The 22,017-nt window shown below is 45.1% G+C and overlaps 1 protein-coding gene and 1 pseudogene across 3 annotated transcripts in view; one reads left to right on the forward strand and one right to left on the reverse strand.

Moving 5' to 3' along the window:
• Positions 1–22,017, reverse strand: part of LOC146797846 (acylamino-acid-releasing enzyme-like) — a 286,819-nt gene that overhangs the window by 195,605 nt on the left and 69,197 nt on the right. For both annotated transcript variants that reach the window (XM_085625045.1, XM_085625046.1), the window contains exons 7-8: positions 2,911–3,083; positions 1,531–1,668 (exon numbers count right to left, since the gene is read on the reverse strand). In XM_085625045.1, the coding sequence (XP_085481171.1) occupies positions 1,531–1,668; positions 2,911–3,083 (311 nt within the window). The remainder of the gene's footprint in view (positions 1–1,530; positions 1,669–2,910; positions 3,084–22,017) is intronic.
• Positions 8,215–12,294, forward strand: LOC146797847 (carnitine O-acetyltransferase pseudogene; annotated as a pseudogene). Its single transcript, XR_014968546.1, has one exon. The product of XR_014968546.1 is annotated as a carnitine O-acetyltransferase pseudogene (transcript).

A 22,017-nucleotide genomic window follows, 5' to 3' on the forward strand; every position in this document is an offset into this window, starting at 1 on the left:
AATCTTCTTCTCATTACTTTATATTTAAAGAAAAACCACAGAGGACTAGTACACTAAGGTAGTCAGGATATATCCTAATTAATATTTAAAAATCCTATGCATCTTCAACTTTATCCACCACGTGTGGTTTTTGTCACTGACTTCCTTGTATTTTTTGTTTGTTTGTATGTTGCATCTTCTTTGCCTGCTGCTCACTTGATGAAGAAACTGTCAGGCATGAGGCACCTCAATTAGAGGATTTCCATCTAGGTTGTTGATCTGAAGGTTGAGAATCTTTGGAGGCCTTGTCTTTTGGAAACCGCTATCAAGGTATTATTATGTTTGGAAACAAGTTTAAATAGGAAATCCCATCTGTTTTGCAATTGTGTCTGCAGTGATGATTTGATTTCACTACCAACACCGAGTAAGGTGCTGTAAAGGAGAAACCATTTGTCCAGCTGGGGTGCTATAGCATTAGTGGACCTGGAAAACCAATGGTAAACGACGATACCCTCACAATCTACTGCCAATAACCAATAATAAAAAGAAACAGGTTCACATAAGAGGTCTTGAAAGTACTTGACCTTATATTCTCGCAGGGTAATTACATTTTGCTGCCATTGCCCTCCCAAGTATGACTTCCTATACGCCAACAAAACTAATAGAAAGGTCAAATTCTTGCAGAGAGAGATAAAATGGATAAACAGAGAGAAAGACAGAAAAAAAGATTGCATATGTGAGTGTTTTCAGAGTCTATAATTTTGGTCAGTAGAATAGTGATGACCTGTTTAGTACTGCCTTCTAAAGGATTCGAACAATAGTCGAGAATAACAGCATTCACTTATTTTGGAGTTCGCTTATATTCCTGGTCTACTTTCTTTGTCCTAAAGTACTTCAAGAATGCTGTCACTCTGGGTGTCATTTGTGGGAGGAAAATGATGACTTGCCTCATGGCTGGAAGTCAAGCAACAGATGCATCTTTTGTCGTTATCAATGAAGTTGTCTTTTTACAAGTTACATTGAACTTTAATGTGCACATATGGGCAGCTAACTTTCAATGCTTCTATTTAACAAATGTAACAAAAAGTACTCAAAGATGGCCATCCTTGCATCTGTGCATGTAGGTGAGGCCATCCTCAAATGATTTTTTTTATGACGTGTAATAAAAACCACTGAAAGATGGCCACCATGCATGCACATGAGTGCATGTGCAAGCATGCACAGCCACATTTCAATGGTTTTTGTTTTACTTTAGCACCAGTAAATTATGGCAGCCGCCGTGATTTATAACAGATATGTGGCACAGTAATTTTTTATTGATAACAACTACAGTAAAAATCGGATGGCAGTTGGAATCAATTTCCATATTAAAACAATATACAAAAATACACTACTGAATTCATCAGTTCAGAGGTGGAATGAAAAACTCAAACAAATCACAATACAAAGGCTCCTTTCTAATCTAGATAACATGCAAAATGTGTATCTCGTGGCAAGAGGCACTTTAAATGATCTATAAACGTCTCGTAGTGTGATGCAATGTCTTCTTACCTGTCCGGGTGAAATGTGGTCAGGGATTCCTTCCAACACAGAGATGTTGCTGCTTTCAATATCCAGAACACATAGCACAGGGACACTCTTACCGACTAGTCCCTCTCCCCAGTCTTCATGGAGCACAAACTGGTCACCCTACAAGACAAGAAGCAAAAACGTAAAATATTAGCTTACCCTTTACTTCGTCTGCAACATGTTCACCACTGTGCAGCTCAACGACTGCACACATGGAACTCTCTGCCACCGAACATTCGCTCCCTGAATAACTTGTCCGCCTTCCGGAAGGCAATTAAAACTCATCTGTTCCCACTGTCTTAGGCCTTCTGTCTCTCCCTCCCCTTTTCCCTCAGCAGGTATTTTATGGTTTTTAGCTCCGGGACGCCTCGTTGCTGGGGCAGCTGTTCGCGCTTAATCAAATTCACAACATAACATAACATGTAAATAGTTAGGTTTTTGCTTCTCTACTTTGTGTTTATTGGACTGATATTGTCCAGTGGAGTACAAGAGCTCCAGAATCCTTACAACTGTTACAAAATGATGACTGATGCTGGTCACAGGGAGTGTGGCGGGGAGGGCAAAGCCACTCAGTACCACTGGATTACTCACTCGTGTAGCGGAAATCAAGTACAACACATGCTTCAGTTTCACATCCCTCTCCTAAGGTGTATCTTGACACAAACAGGGCGCTCAAATATGAATTCCTTACAGGATAGTATAGTTAGTCGTCCTTACACATAGGTTCTATTCTTGCAGACTGCACAATGGTTCTCTTGACATAATTAGTTGTTTTAGCCACTAGCCACTCAAAGCCCAGAGACTATCCTGGCACACCCTTTCAGTACTACCACCGTGTCCATCATGATCGAGGCCCTTGAGCCAAGGGTCTACCAGCAGTGCATTTCCATTTTCAACTTACAGCTGCTGGGAGATCCTCCTGGCACAATCTCATGTCCACCTATTTTCACCTGATTAATGCAAGATCAGCCTGGCACACCCAACACATTGCATGACACATGCTATTGTGGAACACCCTCTCAGAATAGCCTCTCTTTTATTGCACTCACACCATGGTGAGGATACCATGCTAAGACAGTGTTGTAAGTTACGAGTACTTCAGTACAGCTTTGAGACCATCATGACACACTGGTACAGTTCTGTTCTCTGCTTACTGGGCAAGACATTACTGGTACGTTTCTCATTTGCTACTGCTTGGCCTTCTTGATGAGACGCTCCTATGGCTCTCTTCGCTGAGTACATTGAATCTGCACTTTAGGCCGAGAAGCTACAACAACTGGCACCACCTCTACAGGTACTGGTGCTCGCTGCCGTGCACTCCTCTGCAGCTTTCTACGTTGAAGGTTTCCCAGCTCATACAACCTTGATGGGTTTGTCCTGCTTCTCAGACTTTAGCACATCATCCTCATCAGCAGCTGCAGTGTTAAGCTCAGAAGGCTTGGTTTGGAAGAATGATTCTGTTTTTCTGCGCTTCTTCTCCGCCACATAAAGCAGGTGTGTCTCCGAATATGACCAAGCCAAACAACCAAACTGTTCTGGTATCGGAAGAAAGAGAAGAAAATAAAATATCTGAACACCAAAGCACCCGTAGCCTCTGTACAAAAGCAATTATATTTTGTTTGGTTTTTCACAGTAAGCATCTTCTTTACTTTCTTTCATTCATTCATTCATTCATCTAGGGTGTCACTACTTGGCAACTAAACCTTAACTCATCAACCAGCAAGAACCTACACTTTTCCAACCAGTGTCTCCTCCTTTTCAAGTTTATTTTAATCTCTTGACAGGAACCCTAAAAACACAATACAACAATGTATAGGCAATAACATCACAGTTAGAATGGAGTACAATCCTCTATTATGGAACACAGATACAAAAATTGACAATTCAGAGTTTAAATTCCCCATTCACAATTTTACATTTTCTAGATAATTCAGGAGTAAACCTTTGTTGCTCAGTCTCACTAACCTGGGAGACTAAAGTGCTCAGAGGAAGTCCTTGGTAAGACAGTTTGAGTGCACCAGCAGTGTTGCCAAAACAGGCACAGTAAACACAGACGGAAGAATACGATCTAAACAACTAATGCACACAGGACCTGAATTTAGGAGTCAATGCTCCAACTAAGATATATGCTTCAAGGGTCTTTCTTCCTCCACCTAGTAGTTAAGGAGGAGGCCTTTGCCATTTACATTTTTCCGCGTCAACAGTAAATCACTGTCAGGATTAACCTGCACATCCATACTGCAGGCATGTGATGTTGTGACAGGCAAGCACCATTATTCTAATTAAATATCATATCCCAAGGACAGGTTTTGCCTTCCTTCGCCGAACAAAGTGTGTCTCTTGTATGAGAATGATGAAAGGACCATACTGCCGCAAGCTCAAAAAGAATGCTTTCTTCTTCCATCTATTATTGAATCCAGTCTCATTATGGCAGACTATAGCAAAGTCCATTCCCTTATCATCCTTTCTGTTTAGGTCTCGGGACCATCCGGTCTGCCGAAGGCAGAACCGGAAGTCGAGAGATTTAATGACTTGGAGAAGAGGGGCTTGAACCCGCCCCTCTTCTCCCCTGTTCTCCATTGGCTGGCCTCTTGAATGCTGGCCAGCCATTGGAGAAGAGGTCAGTCATTTAGATTAGGCCCCATCCTTTTCGGATCAGGGGGCGTGTTTTTTGCAAGAAGTCTCAAGGAGGAGATAACAGCAAAACACGCCCCCGAATCCGAAAAGGACGCTGCGTTTCTCCGAGGCATTTCTGCTCTGCCTCGGAGAAAGGCGGTGGTGTCTTCCGGTGCCCTCGGCTTGTTAAGGATGGTCAGTGATGGTGAATGTTGTTTTCCTTTCTTATTTACCTTCGGGAGTGGATAGCGTGGTGGTAAGTTTGTGCCCCTGTTTCATGCGCAGAGTAAATTGCAGCAGAACAGAGCTGTGAAGTCAAATGGTTGACCCCTTAATCGATGCGCGCGTGACGTGCCCGCTACACTAGCAGAGCATTGAATTCTTTGCTGCCTGCCGTTCGGCCTAGTCAAAGCCGCCAAGAACAATATCTGGCTAAATGAGCCCTTCCTTTGCAATTAATCCTCTCCCTCACATCACCAGTGATAAGTGCTGCTGGGGAGGGCGCGCGGAGGGGTGGACCAGAAGGACGGGGAGGGGCAGCCCTCGCCGCCTCTCTCTGATTTCATTTCAGCGTTTAAAGCCCCAGATAAATTCTTTCATTGCCTGACACTGCATCTAAACATCTGTGCGTAATTACGGCTCTAAATGGAGGCCTCGCAACGCTCCTGTCAGCCGATTGCAGTGCTTATTTGGGGGGTTGTAATCAGCTCGCGCGCGCGGTGGAAGCTACGAGTTAGAGACAAGAGGCTTGCTTTGTGCTCAGACGAGACCCTTTAAGTAGTCTGGAGGTACAGGGAAGGTGGGTATGGGTTGGGGTGCAGGCAGTTTTGCCCCCCCCCTCCACTTCCCCCGGGTTGAGGGCATCGGAGTTACTTGACTTACATAGAAGTTGAAAACAGTATTCTTCTAGACTTAAGGTGCAAGTGCAAAAATGGTAACACTTTTGAACCCTTTTTGCGGCTTACTATGGAATCATGCAGATATTTTGCTTCAAAATGTGTGGCCTTGCATAAAGTTTTGTTGCAAGGGAAACGAGCTACGGTTCGATTTTGGACTATTCGTGGAGCAGAGTAGACTGTCTTTGCATTAACCTTACCTCTTCTTTCAGATTAAAAAGGTAAGGTGCTCACACGCCCATACTGTCTCTAAAGCACTTGTTTTCTCTCCTTTTCTTCCCCTGGCACAGTTGCCGCTCCTCATTTTACCATGCTAACAAACTTAGTACATTTTCCGTGGTGTTGGCGCGTGCCACGTGTTCCCTTACGTCTCGGCATATTTTATACCTCGCTGCCTGCTAGACTTCTAGACTCCCCTGCATGGCATCACGTTTATTAAAAAAGGACTCATGGGTAGCGTTCGTCCCTGTGACCAATTCGTGACACGACCAGTGGTTGGTGGCAGTTGGTCCGTGGAGTTGTGAGGTAGAAGTTTTTCTGCGTCCTCCCAAGAGCCTGCTGCCTATCTCTGTTTGAATCTGCGTAGTATTGGCCACGTCATTTCCCACCGAGTGCATGCGGCATGTGGTAGATAGTACTTGAGTATGTGAGGGGTGGGGCTTCCCAATCTGGGAGACCCCAGTTTATGTGCTGCTCTCAGGTTGTAAACCTTACAATGTAAGGTGATTAACAAGTTCAGTGGTAGGAATATTTTGCTCCTCGTTCCTAGCATGACATGCCCCGGTGACGCATTAACAGGCCTCCTGACAGTGGCCTCTGGAGCCACCCATTTTGTCACTTCTGTTTGAGGAGTGTTTTCAACACTCAAAGAATGGTTCCCATAGGCACCCCTTCGCCCTCCTCACCACCATTATTCATTCTGGATTTGTCTTTTTTTGTGTACAGCCATCTACTTTCTTGCTCCTTTTAAAACCACGCCTCTCATGCTCATGTGAAATCTTAACAGATAAGGGACGGGTTTTAAAACCACGCCTCTCATGCTCATGTGAAATCTTAACAGATAAGGGACGGTCTGCAAGAGCATACTAAACGTGAGCCCACTCATATTCTAAGCTTCAGAACAGTGGTCAAGACATCCTTGCTTAGCTCCCAAATCCAAGCTTATTCTAATTCATCAGTCTGTGAGTTTCTATTTTCCCATAATCCTGTTAGCGTGTACCCACATGCGTCTTTAGCCACACTTCTATGCTGCACCTGGGGTGTTCTAGGGAGTGTCTGGATGTGTGGCGCTAGCGTATCGCTAGCATTATTTAATGGAGGGATGAGTTATTACACCCCTTTGCCCTCCCTATCAGTTTGCATGGCCTTAACACTGGCTACATCTTTTAACAATACTTTAAATAGCATGCCTGGGATGCTAACCAGGCTCCCACAGACAAGTGCACTCACACTTTGCAGCACCCAGTACTGTTTGTATCATTCAACAATCGAAGGTATAATGATGACCTATTCCGTGGCACTGGAATTATGCGGCAGTGGAGGGCTAAATTATGCGGCAGTGTTGAGTAAATTGTGCGGCAAGAAAAGGCAAATTATGCTGCACATATTTTGATAGTATGATTTTATTTTTTTGTCAGTTTTAACTTGTTAACATTGTTTGGGCCAGCTAAACAAATATAGCAATAAGCAACAGAAAGGTGACCAGTCCAACTTTGCAAAGCGCCTTCCACTGTGCAGCAATACGTGTTGCTGCGTTTATAGTAACTTTTGATCAATTTGAGCTAGAAACAATAATTTGGGTGTTAAAATCTGCAGAATATGCAACAGGTAATCGATTATGTGGCAAATGTGGCAAATCTATAATTATGCACAAATCACTGCAATTGCAAAATTTCAGTTGTCCTGCTTATGCCTCAGCTTCTAGACAGTGCATTATCAAACTTTTCTAGCTGCCATTAGTGAGGCTAGCCCCACAAGCAGAACTCGTGTCGTGAGCGAATAATGTTTTCTTCTTCCCTAACTCTCTTGCTGTCATCTTGAAACAAGCATTTACAATGCAATGGTCTCGGCATTGTTAAAGTTAGAGCTATTGGCATTGCTCATGACATTATTTTTGTTTTTGTTTTTAAAACAACTCTCTCTCTCTCACGAAAATAAGACTTATTTTTGTGAGAGAGAGAGAGAGAGAGAGAGAGGGATGTTTTAAAAACAAAAACAAAAATAATGTCATGAGCAATGCCAATAGCTCTAACTTTAACAATGCCGAGACCATTGCATTGTAAATGCTTGTTTTTAATTGCACTGATGACCAATTTCTCTACTTGGCCCTGTGAGTAATCCCAAACCATACTCATCCACTGTATCTAAGCAAATTCTTCCTCCTGCAGTGACTCTCCCCTCCACCGAGCCCACCTCTCCACCCCCCAACCATCCCTGGCTCCCTCACCCCCAACTTGAGCAGCCCCCTCCACCCAAACCCTTAGCCCCTGGAAGCCAGGAACAGGACTATTGAGGATCCAACTTTGGATGTCAGGGGCAATTATAATTCCCGCCCCAAGAGATCGCTTAGGATATTTTATTTGGATTCTGTCCTGGATAGATATTGTTTAAATTTTGTCCCGCTATTAACCAAAATCCATTTTATCTTCACCATTTGGACTTTATTAAAGTCTGACCCCATCTCCTTGGTCGGGTGGAAATCGGTACTAAAAACTCAATCCTTTCTTTTATATTATTTCTCTTTTCAACATTCTTATGGGGTAATAAATCTCCCAGGGTTAGTTTAAAAATACTAGAACTGACCCCACAGCCTTGCACCCTGCCCTCTCCCACCCGCTCCTGACCCATTCTTTCTTTCCTATGTTCTACCGCTCCTTCCCCTTATCCTCACTCCCATAGCAGCCTGCTTTAAGGAGGCAGCAGGGAGCAGGCAGTGCCACGGCCTGCCCACGGGGTGTGGCCGACCTGCCCCCTCCTCGGCACTGGAAGTGCCCTGCGCACTGCGCGTGCACTGCGGACTGCGCCCGGGTCAGAGTTCAGCTTTAACTAAACCTCCCTAAAAGTTTATTTTTTTTGTGCACCCCAGGCTCGGCGCGGGGAGGCAGCAGCGGGGAAGCCCTGGCTTCCGCCACAGGGCGCTGCTCGCTCCCTTTAACTAAACCTCTCTAAAAGTTTCTTTTTTTTGTGCACCCCAGGCTCGGCGCGGGGAGGCAGCAGCGGGGAAGCCCTGGCTTCCGCCACAGGGCGCTGCTCGCTCCGTCTGTTGCACGTTGTGTTTAGGGCGGCCCGGCGCTCCTGGGAGCCCTCCAGGATGTGGCTACCACGGCTCAGCAGCCCAGCCTCCCGCATTCTACTGACCTGTAAGCAGCTGACCTTGCCACTATGTCAAGTTCCTCTCCACCAATGCCTATACAGCACGTTTACCCTGCCGCGGCAGCCGGTACCACCGCTGACCCAGACCATGGACCGCTATCTTCACGCTCTGGAGCCACTGGTGAGCCCAGAGGAGCTGGAGCAGACCCGGAATATGGTGGAAGAGTTCCGTCGCCTGGGTGGGGTTGGACAGGCGCTGCAGGCAAAGCTGGAGAGGCGAGCCTCCAAGATGGAGAATTGGCTGACTGAGTGGTGGCAGCAGTCCCAGTACCTTGAGAGTCGGCTACCCCTTGCTGTGCACTCCAGTCCGGCGGTAGTGTTACCCAAGCAGGATTACAACACGTGGCGAGGACAGCTCAGGTTTGCTGCAAAGCTCATCGCCGGGATGTTGGATTTCAAGGCCAAGGTGGACCGGCACACCCTGCTGGCAGAGTACATGCGAGGCCGTCCCCTCTGCTTGGACCAGTACAACAAGATATTTTCTTCCTGCCGTGTTCCGGGACCCAAACATGACAGCGTGCTGCTCTGTTCCCGCCGGCCTCCCACGCATGTCACCGTAGTACGCAACTACCAGTTTTTTCAGCTGGACGTATATAACAGCGATGGAACTCCGCTCACAGTCGATCAGATCGAGCTACAGTTACTACAGATCCGTAACAACTCCTGGAAGACTGACAAAGAACCTCTGGGAATACTGACAAGCGACCATCGTCGCACCTGGGGCAAGGCATACACCACCCTGATGAAAGACAAACTGAACCAGGACTCTGTACGCGCCATCCAGCGAAGTATCTTCACCGTGTGCCTTGACGCCTCTGTGCTCAAGATGGCTGAGGGCAAATACTCCAGTGGCATGGCAGCCCAGATGCTGCATGGCGGTGGCAGCTACTCCAACAGTGGTAACCGCTGGTTTGACAAGACCCTGCAGTTCATTGTGGGCGAAGATGGCTCCTGTGGGCTGATATACGAGGCAGCCACTGCTGAAGGTCCACCTGTTGCCACCATACTCGATCACGTCCTGGAATACTGTAAAGGCCCACACTCCGTACGATCCCCTATGACGCGACTGCCGATGCCCAAGAAGCTATACTTCTATATCACCCCGGAAATAAAGAGGGACATTGAACATGCTAAGCAAAACCTTGACATACTCATCAATGACTTGGACATCATCTGCTTCACCTATCGTGGCTTTGGCAAGAATCTCCCCAAGAAGAATGGACTGAGCACAGATTCATTCCTGCAGATGGGCTTGCAGCTTGCCTACCACAGGATGTACGGCTGCTTGAACGCTACCTGTGAGACCGCCTCGCTACGCATGTTTCACCTGGGGCGCACAGAAACCATACGTTCAGCGAGTCAAGAGGCGCTAGAGATGGTCCAGGCTATAGATGACCCTAGCAGACAGGCACAAGAGAAGCTGGCCTTGATACAGAAAGCTAATCACGCCCACAGTGCATACACGGACCAGGCTCTTCAGGGCCAAGCCATTGATAGGCACCTGCTGGGCCTGAAGCTGCAAGCCATTGAGGAAGGGTCGCGGGTGCCTGAAATCTTTATGGACACATCCTATGCAGTGGCCAATCACTGGATGATCTCAACGGGTCAGGTGGCTGCCAGGACAGACTGCGTCATGTGTTATGGGCCTTTGGTGCCAGACGGCTATGCTGTGTGCTACAACCCCCGCCCGGAGCATGTCAACTTTTCTGTCTCTGCCTTCAACTGTTGCGATGACACCAATGCAGCAAAGCTGGCACGGGGCTTGGAGAAAGCGCTCGATGACATGAAGAACCTTCTGCTACCCCCAAATGGTCCTAGTACACCCACTCCTTAGGCAAGGCATACCTATCTGGGTGTCACATCTTACAGCGCTGACTGGGAGGCTGTCTCCGTTCATCGAACCTTTTGGGTCCTCTGTAGGATGTTGGACCTGAAATCCAAGCACTTCCTTTGGCCCAGAAACAAGAGGCTGTCAACAGCCTTCTAACCTGCATTGGCTCTCTCTCTTCCGAGCTGATATCGAGACTGACTACTATTGTTCTACTCTCAAAGACACCTGCTAGAGTAAGAGCTACAAATATCACTGGCAGAAGTAAGGTCTCAAACTGAGGTAGTGGATTGGAGAGATGTAAAAATGTCCTTACCTGTTTTTTGGTAAGCTTTTTGTCCTTGGCGAGAGACTGAACAGCATGTTTTCACATTAAAAAGAGGTGGGGATGGTAAAAAAAAAAAAAAAAAAAAATACTAGAACGGTCTAAGACGGGGTGGTTTGGCATTCGTTTGTCTCAGAACCTATTACTCTGCATCTATTGCCGTACAGTTACGCCACTTTTCTATACAGTGGTCTTAGTTTGATAACTTTTAACATTTCATTTATGCTGACCGCTGTAGTATAGCCAGTTTGTTGTGAGCCATTACTGAACCCAAAATACTAAAGAAAGTGAGGTATAGGACTTTGTCAAGCATTATTGATTTATAGCGACAATGTTTTCGTGAATTTAAAATACCAGTGATCCTTGCTGAAACCCCATTGGCATGCAGTTCCCATTTCTCTCCCTGTCTTTCGCCATCAGCTATTAAGAAGTGGGCAAAGATACATAGTCTCAAGATTGGAGACTTTTTGTATTAGGATGGAGTAAAGTTGGTGGCACAGATTTACTCAGGTAATACCATACAGAAAGTTTCTTTTAGCTTCTCTTATAGACAGATGGTCTTGGTTCTTAATAGTCTCTTTCTATAGGAGGTTTACGGGTCTGGGTTGGCTGGGACAGTTTTTAGGCCTGAAAATGAATGATTCTCAGTGTTTTTGGTATAGGAAACTTCAGCCCAACAGTTCTTTATTTGCCTCTAATATTTGGGCAAAACGGCAGGAGCATACACAGATAGAGATAAGTACTTTGAGCACGGATTCTCGTTGCTGCAGGGAGAAATCTTTTACAGAGTGATGTTTTTTCAAGCTTGGATGCTCTAGTACACCCCAGAAAGGTTTAACAAAACGTTCCGCACATCTGCTAGAAAATACCCCAGGTGTAAGGGAGTGGAGGATTGGGGAAATATGTTTATGATTAGGACTTGTAAAGCCATCTCCAAATTTTGGTCACTTACGGTTGGATGTGACAGAATACTCGTATTTTGCCTATGTGAATAATATACAACGCTATAACCTGGGGGTCATCCTTTGAGGAAGATGAGGTTCTGGTGAATTGACATAGAATCAGCTTAACATGTTAGAAGTATTTTAATAGTATGCTTGGTTCTTGCACAGTCACTTTATTCTGCGACTGTCATTTAGCTAGCAATTTGCTAGCTGGATCGTGATAGAACTGTATTAGAACTCTCTCTTTTTGCTTAAACACCTGGTTTGATGAAAAGGGAGGTTGTACTTTGGCTGTTTTTTGCACTGTCACTTTACATTGTTAGCCATGTAGTATGCTAGGTCTTTCCCGCACGGTTGCCCCATTGCTTCTAACAGGCACCTGACCGTTCATTTTTGTACTGTATTCTGCATTTTATAGTGTTGTTTCTTTCTTTCGTTTGATTTCCAGTCTTCAGCACTGAATGCAGAGGCAATATGTTTAGTTATGCACGGTCACTTTATTGATCACTGGATACATCCCAGTGCTGTTGTTACATGGCCACCCTACTGTGTTGCTGGGAGAGATTGGGGAAACGTGTACTGTATTTGTATTGTCGTTTTTATGAATTTATCTCAAATTATCAATATTGCTCTATGACGAGATGTGGAATCAAGTGTGCAATGAATGTTATTTATTATTCAAGGTCATGGGAGCTGACTGTGCAGGAATAAAAAAAAATTGTACTGAATTCCAAGCAGTAAATAAAAATAAAAAATACAATAAGATGGGTTTTTGGCCCCATTACTGGAGCTGGGTGAGCCAACTGTACATGACTCCAAGGGCCAGGGTGCGGAGTGGTGGACTGGTGTGAGGAGAATGGGAGATGAGATGGGGTATACGTCAGGGCTGCCTACTGTCCCCTCTCCTTTTTAGGTCTCGGCTAGCGAAGGCTGCGCTTGCGCAGTCTCGCTCGCGAGATTTAATGACTTGGAGAAGAGGGGCTTGAACCCGCCCCTCTTCTCCCCTGTTCTCCATTGGCTGGCCTCTTGAATGCTGGCCAGCCATTGGAGAAGAGGTCAGTCATTCCGATTAGGCCCCGTCCTTTTCGGATCGGGGGGCGTGTTTTTTGCAAGAAGTCTTATTATCTCCTCCAGCCATTAGAAAAGACAAACACGCCCCCGAATCCGAAAATGCCGCTGCCTTTCTCCGAGGCATTTCTGCTCTGCCTCGGAGAAAGGCGGTGGTGTGCCTTTTGCTCTGCCTTGTTTCTCATTGGGGGTGGGGGGGGTGAGTTTGAACTGTTGTCGAACTCCCCTTGTTTTACATTGCCTCGGCTCGTGTGTTTGAAATGTTGTTTACTGGCTTTCCTCCAAAGCAGACTCCTCCCACGCCTGTGGCTCACTTTAATCACTTTGCTGCTGATTGAATTACACTCCCGCAGTAATGGCAGGGAGATGAGCGCAGGGAGCTCTGAGGAGAGAGAACGACTCCAAGGTAGGCACGCCTCGCAGTAGAATGCTCTAGAGTGAAACACGCTCGCCACTCAGCTGACACAAGGTAGCATTTGTAACCAAACTTTGTTGGATGCCACACGCCTTTTAAGTGCACGCCCACTTTCATTTTCACCATTGCGGGTTTCATTATTTTATTTTGGAGGCCACTGCCTTTTAAGTTCACACCTGCTTCTATTTTCACCATCGCAGGTTTAATTATTTTAATTTGGAGTTTGCGCGCATTTTAAAGACATGCCAGCTTATTGCAGCTCTTCCTTCTCTTCGCTCTCCTTCCCCGCATGAAGGCTCTTGCAACGTCACCATCTCATTGCCATTTTGGATTTAAAGCGTAGCTTAAACAAGAGGAAGCCGTTTTGAAGGAATGCTGCCTGTAGCACATCATTTTTTGTTTAGAATTATTCTCACAACAAAAATTGAAACTATAATTGCCATACAGCATGAGGGTTTATTAATGTATTGAGCTTAAAAGCACGTCATTGCACTTTTATCACTGTTAAAAGAAATTTGCTTTCTTTAGTACAAACAATGTGTGTATTATTTTTGTGAAAGTAACATTTAATTAAATAAAAATTGTCTAACTTTAAGAATATGTAAAGTTACGTAATACACCCTTTAAAATGGCCGCTCTGTTTCCATCCATCCCTTGTTGATTTGCGACTCCGCTGCTGCACCCACTCCAGCAGGAGTAGTGAGTGGGCGGGGGTAGATAAGGGTTTTGGAAGTTGTGTTGTTAGCGTGTCCCAAACATGCCAGATACCGGCTCCTGCAGTAACCTGGAATAACAAACAGGCAGATCCCAAAGTACAGGACTTTAAAGCTAAAGGTACTACTAGATGAAAAATAATTATTGCTGCTTCTTGAGGAACTTGTTCCATAAGGGAACAGGGAGCACTTGCTATTGAAAACCATTACACATCTTCAGGTAATGTAGCTCGCGGGGAGAGTGCAGCGCGAAACATTGCACTGTGCATAAAAAAAGCAAGCCATCTGCCGCACTGGTCAGGAGAATGCTAAAAATTGAAACAGACTCTTGCATTGCATGAATGTCAACGTGCACAGAGTAACGAGCCGTAAAGCACAGCACAGAGGTCACATCACTTCTATACCTCTGGGAACTTTTTTTGCAATTTTTATTTAGCGAAAACTAGCGTAGGTACATTACGTGATTTGTCCAGAATCACAATGTTTTGAGCATAAGACAGGATTTGCTTTGAGATGTCCTGTTAACTAACACTTGCCCTCCCTTCCTCCCATCTTGTTGTCCACACCCAGCAGAATAGCACTCGTTTTCTACATGTCTGGCTCTTCAGCTTTTCCACTTTTCTGTTGCCAATTTGCCTCTCTTTGTATTTGTCTGCTGTTTATCTTCTGGCTGTCTGCTTCCCCCTCCCCCCCCCCCGCCCGTTTCTTTCTCTGTGTTCTCTCTCATAGCCGGCCGAGGCCGTGCAGGTAAGAGCGGTGAGGCCGGGTGGGAGGGATTTCGACAAACAGAAAATTATTTATTTAATTTTTCCTTGTCATCGTCCGTCAAAATTCCCCCGTCCCCCCACACCCGGCCTCACCGCCCTTACCTGCACGGGCGGCGGCTGCTCATAGCACATTCTTCATTCTCTGTTAAACTCGAAGTCTCATCTCTGTACATTCGCTTGCTTCTTTTTTTTTTTTATATCGTGTTTATATACATGGTTGAATGTGTTCCGCCCTCTTTTTTTTTCTCCAAATCGTTTGGGGTTTTATAATTGCTAGCAGACTAAACTGTCCCTTCGTTAAATTCAGCATTCTGGAAATGCCACCACAGTGTAGATTGTGCTGCAGCTCTCTCTAATATGTTTACCAGGGCTGTGCACTGCCGAACAGAAATGCCACACCCTCCCCCCTTGCACTTGTTATCAGATCTGGACCTTTTACTTTCGACTTTCTGACGTGCGGCTTTTTACAACTGAATGACCGTTTCGCAGTACTGAGGCTACACAAGATCTTGGAGCCAATGGTCTCGGCATTGGTAAAGTTAGAGCTATTGGCATTGCTCATGACATTCTTTTTGTTTATGTTTTTGTTTTTAAAACATGTAGAGAAACGGCATTGTTGTTTACAATGTCAATAGCTTAATCAGTGTGTGTGTAGGTGGCTCTGTGTGTGGGTGCAAATGCAATAGGTCTCGCATTTGAGAGTGATTAAGCTATTGACATTGTAAATAACAATGCCGTTTCTTTACATGTTTTAAAAACAAAAACATAAACAAAAATAATGTCATGAGCAATGCCAATAGCTCTAACTTTACCAATGCCGAGACCATAGCATTGTAAATGCTTGTTACTCTGGCGCTGGAGCATTTGGCAGTGAGGCTTTGAAGTGAGATGGGGGGCCTTCGGTATCAGGGTGGGGCACTCCACACATTTTATCTTCCTATATGGAGACATGGTCTTATTTTATTTACAACAGCCCACTGGATCTGTGCCACCGCTGCAGGTGCAGTTGGAGGATTTTGGGGCGGTGGCGTGATTGAGAATTAATAGGCATCAATTGCTGCTTTTACAATTGGGGGCGCTCAGTGAGACCCGATGGGTCTGTGATGGGAGACTAAGACGTTCAGATACCACGGTGTTATGGTGGGACACTCACTGGACAGTCCGCATCAGTTTAGTATGAACACGTTGGTAAGCGGACTGACATCTGTGCGATTTTGGAACTAGCTGCCACTGTCTCTGGCAGGCAGAATTGCAGTGGTGAAAACGGTATTCCTCCCCAGGTGTGTCTATATCATTCAGAACGCACTGTATACCTTGCCGTGCAGCCTTTTTATAACTCTTGACAGACTCATAACCTCCCTAATATGGACTGTGAAGATGAGCAGGGAGGCGCTACCACTCCTCAAGCGGGACCTCCTGAAGGGAGGCATGGGCCTCCTGGATCTGGTAAAAAAACAAATCAGTCCCTAGCAACAATAATGGTAAATCACAGGCTTAAACAATGCTGGTGGTCAGGGAGTTACCGATTTGAGAAGACATTACAGTTATACAGTATCATAAAGTCAACACTACAATTAAAAAAAAATCATATGAGCATTAAATATTTATTAAATACAATTACGTATACAATATCATATAAAAACATTTCATTAAAAATACATTATTATGAGAACTGTTTTTTTATGTTTTCTCATAATGATGTATTTTTAACAATAGATTGGATGATAAACTGCTGGATGACTTAGAAATTTGGCCCATATTTTTAAATGCCATGCAGATGGACACAGAGGGGGCTAGTGAGCAGGGGTTGCACTTACAGGGTACTGAAAGTTCTGACATGCAGAGGCAGGAGTCGGAGGGCGATGGGGTGGAGGGGGGATGGTCCAACCTTGAGGGTTGTGGTGCAGATAGCGAGGGAGTCATAGGGAACGGGGACCTACGATACATGCTCTGGGGATTCAGATGTTTACATGGTGGGGGACTAATGATACAAACTGTAAAGCATTAGCTGGGAGAGGACAGAGGGATAAGACTAGGAGGTGGGGAGGGCCGAATCTTTGCGGCTAGCTGGAACCAAAGATGAAGTGCACAGTGAGTTACTGTAACATTTGATGCATTGTTTTGGTTATTGATGGTTGTATTGCAATTGTGCATCTGAGCTTTGTGGTTATATGCAACCATGGCAACGGGCTTGCTCAACAAAAAATTTATAATAAAGAGAGTTTTAAAATAAAAATATATATCATATTTCAACAGGGTTGGCACACAGAGGACTCGTCCTCACCTACTATATTTGAAGAAGAAGCCTTAATATGCCTAGCAATCCTGGTTTTAAAGCCATTGCTTCTAACTTTTGCTGGAGTATTGGTCTGTCAGCTTTCAAAAACTGCACATTATTACAGAAGACAGAAAAATTGCTGTTCACTCATTGTTGATTCATTTCTGAACCACAAAGCTCATGAAAAACCTTGATACAGCACACATACCAGAGTGAAAAATTCCTGTATAATTCAGCAAGTACCCGATTGATTCTACATACATCAGCAGCATCCTGGATATTTTTTCTAGTGAAATAAGCTTGATCTGTTGAATGGGGGATCAGTTCTCTCCCTTCCTTAGATGAAAAAGTCTTGCTCATTGAACAACATGTTAAGGAAGGTACTCACCTTCCAAAATAAAAAATATTACACATTCAGTCGGAGGAGAGTGTGTATCTACGTATCAGAGGAAGAATAGCCATTGCAGAATGTTTGACACTACCACACTGCAACAACCTCACACCCTTTTCTTGCACTTCATATAACTGTCCAAGACTGAGAAATTAACATCCTACAAAAATGTTCCTTCGAAGAATAGCATCCAGACAGATCCATCATCTCCTTCAGCAAAACATATTATACATTTCTGTCAATGTTTTTATAACCCGTCACTTGTTCTTATAATCAAATCTTTTCACTCTAGTGGGATTGCTAATTCAGTGTAATAATTTCTCATATCTCTAAATCTGTAATAGTAAACAGACTTTCCTTAGCTGCTTCACACCAAGCCAAAGGGCAGGTTTTTAATCTCTTAAATTTGTAGCCCTCTTCTATCCATCTTATTTATTTCTTTGAAAAGTTTTATAAAGCGCGAACATGACCCTTGCGGGTATCAGAGCGCTATACAAAGTAGTGAAAGCATGATTAAACTCAGTACAATGGAACAAGTGAGGTAAATAAGTCAACACACTGTCAAACAAAAGTGAATAAACAATCAAGTTCAGAGGCAGGGTAGTTGGCCCCACTAGACCAGTTTCAGACGTGCCCTAGAGTAAAATAACAATTTAACACAAGCATAAAATCAATTGAAACAACATAGTAAAATAATTGTCAAATCTTGCTTCATATTTTTGTCTAAAACTAGAGCCATTATACGATGGAATTTTATAATCGTAACAGAGGTGAATATATACTGAAATACATTCAAAGAAGTCCAGAAGTGCAACATTTTGCATGCAGCATTCTAATTCCAGATGGTCCCTACTCTACCTTTCTTCGGTACAACTACAAGAGTATTAACTCTAAAAACCATCTCACTACTTAGCATCAGACTGACCTCTTGATCTCCCACAACAAATACCAAATGAAGCCCGAATTGTTCAGCAGATATACAAAATATGGTCTATAGGGGAGTTTCAGCATACTATGCACATCAGCCTTGTTAGTAGGTAAGTCCTTTAAAAAGCGACAACTCAAAGTCCTTAGTTGCAGTTTATCTGCCATATCAGGTAAGTGCTTGCCTCTGAAACAATCCTGAGAAACCTTAAATACCAAAGGCATGCTTGCCCCTAGCTTTTCCTAAAGTGCTACTGTTGGGTTTAGGTTAACAAGAGACAAATGATTTTAGCAACAAAATTGACCTGTCATCTTCATTGGAGTCTTGTGGTAAGATTCCAGTGCTGCATTGAGGATGCCTTCTCATACATTTTCCCCTTTACACCTTTCACTCACTTCCACGGATTAAGAATTTGGAAGCCATTAGGCACAACGAAGGTATGGTTATCAGCTCACACCGCTCCACATTCTATCAGAGCAATCAGGCAGTTATTACTATGGATTGCAAGGCAGGGGCCTTGCAATGCATGGCTGCGTAAAGTACTATTCAGATGGATACTTGTATCCACCTAATGCTATCAGAGAAAGATGCTGAATAACTTTAGAGAACTTGTTTTAAAAAAAAAAAATCTACAGTGAGATCCTTTATTAGAAATGGAGGGAGGGACTTTGAGGGTTGTTTGGACCCCCCCCCCCACACTAACATCTTCTTTCAGCTATTAGAAATGGGGGTCTCTAGTTGGCAATGGCTTGCACTATTGTCCAAGTAGTGGCCCTTCGTCCTAGTCAGGGTAAGGAGGATACACTTCAGAAATAACCCCTGCTCACCCCCTTGGTAGCTTGGCACAAGCAGTCAGGCTTATCTCGGAGGCAGTGTGGAAAGCATTTGTGTACACATACAGTAATACAGTGAAAACACTACAAATGGAAACCACACGAGTTTAGAAAAATAAGTAATTTTATTTAAACCAAACAAGACCAAAACTACAAAAATTCACAATACAGTAATAAAAATATGACTTTTAAAAGGAAGAAACAGTTCTGTCAATATCAAACTATCGATGTGACACTTTCAACACAAAGTACCTCGGATGCGTCAAAATCATAAACAAAAACAGCCACAGGGAAGGTGATGTGTTGGTTCCTTACGCGCAGGGAAGGTGTTGCGTCGGTTCCTTATGCACAAGGAAAGGGTTGCGTCAGTTCCTTACTGCCACGTAGGAGAGGTGATGCGTTGGTTCCTTACTGCCACACAGGGGAGGTGATGCGTCGGTTCCTTACTGCCACACAGGGGAGGTGATGCATCAGTTTCTTACAGCGGCCCCAGCGTTGATGTAGGCTTGCCTCCCCACTGCGATGCATGAGGATTGGGGATGCGGCAGATCTTAATGCAGCAATGACAACGGAAGTGCATTGATTTCTCCAGCCACACTCCCATGATGTGTTGGTTCTTGCTGCCGCACAGCATAAGCCTATGTCTGAATCGGTGCGGGGAACTCGGACTCCGTAGATCGATGCACTTGATGCGGCGTGCAGCGATTTCATCAGCTGGGGCTAGGGATGTGCATTCTCTCAGACAGCCACTGGTGGGGAGGGGGTTGATGGGTGTCCTGCCTTTCCGGAATGAGTCAGGGCTGGGCTGAATAGACCTCGGCTGCATTTAGAGTAGGGGGGAGGAGATTTCCTTACACCTAAATGCGCCTGGTCTGCCTAGGACAATGCTGTCTCCACCACCTGCCGGGCAGCTGCACCAGAGAGGACAGAACTGGTTTTGGCTGGGCAAAGGGCTTCTCTGCTACCAGAGAACAAAGGAATTTGTGCTTTAAAAAGTGGGGCCAAGATCCCAGACCTTTAGAATATTTCTGGGATTCAAGAGTAACCTTTACCAAGGAGAAGAGCTGGAGAAACTGAGGAGAAGTACTGCCCCTTTGCTGTGTTCTGTCTGGGGTTGGCCTGCAGTGGCTGTTTCTGCCAAGGAAATGATATGGACTTTGCAGTGTGCTGTTTGAGGAAGATCTCCAAGGGCTTGAAGTAGAGCTTGCCTCCTGTTCTGAAGTCTCAGGGACACACCCTGTAACTCCAAAGCCAGAGTGTCAATACACAAATCTAGCACAGGCACACTGGATGGCTAAGCACGAAAATACCCACTTTCTAAACGTGGTATTTTCAAAACTCATCCTTACTAAAAGATGCATCTTATATTCTGAGTCACAGGCTTCTCGGGAGGTTATTGTGGGATTACAACAGACTCCGAGCTCAACAGACACCCAGCATTACAATAACGTAGTAGTTCAGCCCACTGATTCTCTTAAAAAAAAGAAAAGTACTGGATTACAAAATAAGACATACTACACAATAACACAAAAAGTATAAAACACACAATATGAGGAAGCGAGACCAAGATTATTACAGCTCGACAGCTAGAAAGGCAGCCCCCCTTCACTCTGCCTCCATTTCTGTCACTCTTGCATACTATGTTCTTTTAAGTGGTGGTACCAGTGAAAGCTTAACACTACCCCTCTGCAGTTATTAGTGTCTTTAGGGCTATCTTATTGTTGAGTCGTTCACTCATTCTCAGAGCTTCAGTAGGCCACTGGCTGATTGCTCGCTCTCAGTCTGTGTTTGCTGGAAACTTCCCAGCTGTAAGCAAGTCACTCGGTTGGCCCACTCTAGTTGGGCGGTGCAGGATGCACTTCAATGTCATGGAGGTAGCGACTGCCTTAGGACAGTGGCCCTTTTCCAGGCTTAAAAGCAGCAGTAGCAGGTGGGCCCTGTAGTTGCAGCGGGTTTACCCTCTCCGGATGAAGAGTCTTGGGGATAGTGAATGGACATCCAAGGAGCAAAGCAGTAATGTAGTCCTCCTTCCAGGTGCAGGTCCTGAAGCAGTGACTTGCCAATTTCAAGGTGCTTTCGCAGCAATGGATGGGTCAGATCGGGTACCCGAAGAGTTTACGCCATATACAGCCAATCAGTGCTTCGGCACATGGGAACAACGCACCACAAAGCAAACATTTCTTCTGTTCTGCAGTGTATTTCACCCAACACAATTAACAAGTGCTTACGCAAGCCACATGTTAAGTCCATCAGGGCAGTCTCAGGCAGAAGCCACGGGCTCACAGTGTTGTTCTTCAGCGAGGTGTAATGCTCAGGCACAACTTGACAAGTGCCATAGTCACGCCACCGTTAGTCTCTTTCGGCACACAAACCAGTGCCACAAGTCAAGATCAATTCCTTCTAAAGGGCAGCCTGATCAGACACAATGGCTACTGCCTTGGCTGTGATGGCAAGGAGGACAGGATTCACTTTTGTACGCTCCAGCAGTACCACGGATCCTCTGCTCAGGCTCTGACATGGAGTCAGGAGCATTCCAGCCACGCTCTTCTTAAGTCTTTGGACAATGAACCAGGGCCAACCACCCTATTCCAGACCAACCGTCAACTCCTCCAGCACAACAAACCCCCTCCATCTTCATTCACGCAGGATTCTCCAGGCACTGCAGTGCAAGGAATACAATTCTCTACAAATGAGACACCAGGTGATTTCCCGGGAAGCTAGCTGTCAGGTAGACACCATCTGTGGTTGCGCAGTAATCCTCCTAATACTCAGTGAAGCACCCCCTCCATGGCCATAGAGAACTTGGAACAACAAGTAGGTCAGCAGCCCCCAATCTTATTCAGGGGGTGTGTATTCTCAGTGTGGACTTTCAGAACCTGTTTGGGTCGATTCCCTTTTCATGTGTCCTTCTCAGCCTTAGTCTTGAGTGATGCTCCTAACAGTCACTTCAGTGTCTAGGTTCCCTCCCTTCAGTCTCAGAAACGTCAGCAATACACTTCCACTCTGTGGGAAAGTAACCTCACCTCCATCTTGTGCACAGGTGAAGGCCAAGTGCCCCCTAAAGGGAACCCGCAGGCCTGTGGTTAACTAATACCATC

The sequence above is a fragment of the Triturus cristatus genome, chromosome 9, assembly GCF_964204655.1.
Source record: "Triturus cristatus chromosome 9, aTriCri1.1, whole genome shotgun sequence".
In the NCBI taxonomy this organism is placed as follows: Eukaryota; Metazoa; Chordata; class Amphibia; order Caudata; family Salamandridae; genus Triturus; species Triturus cristatus.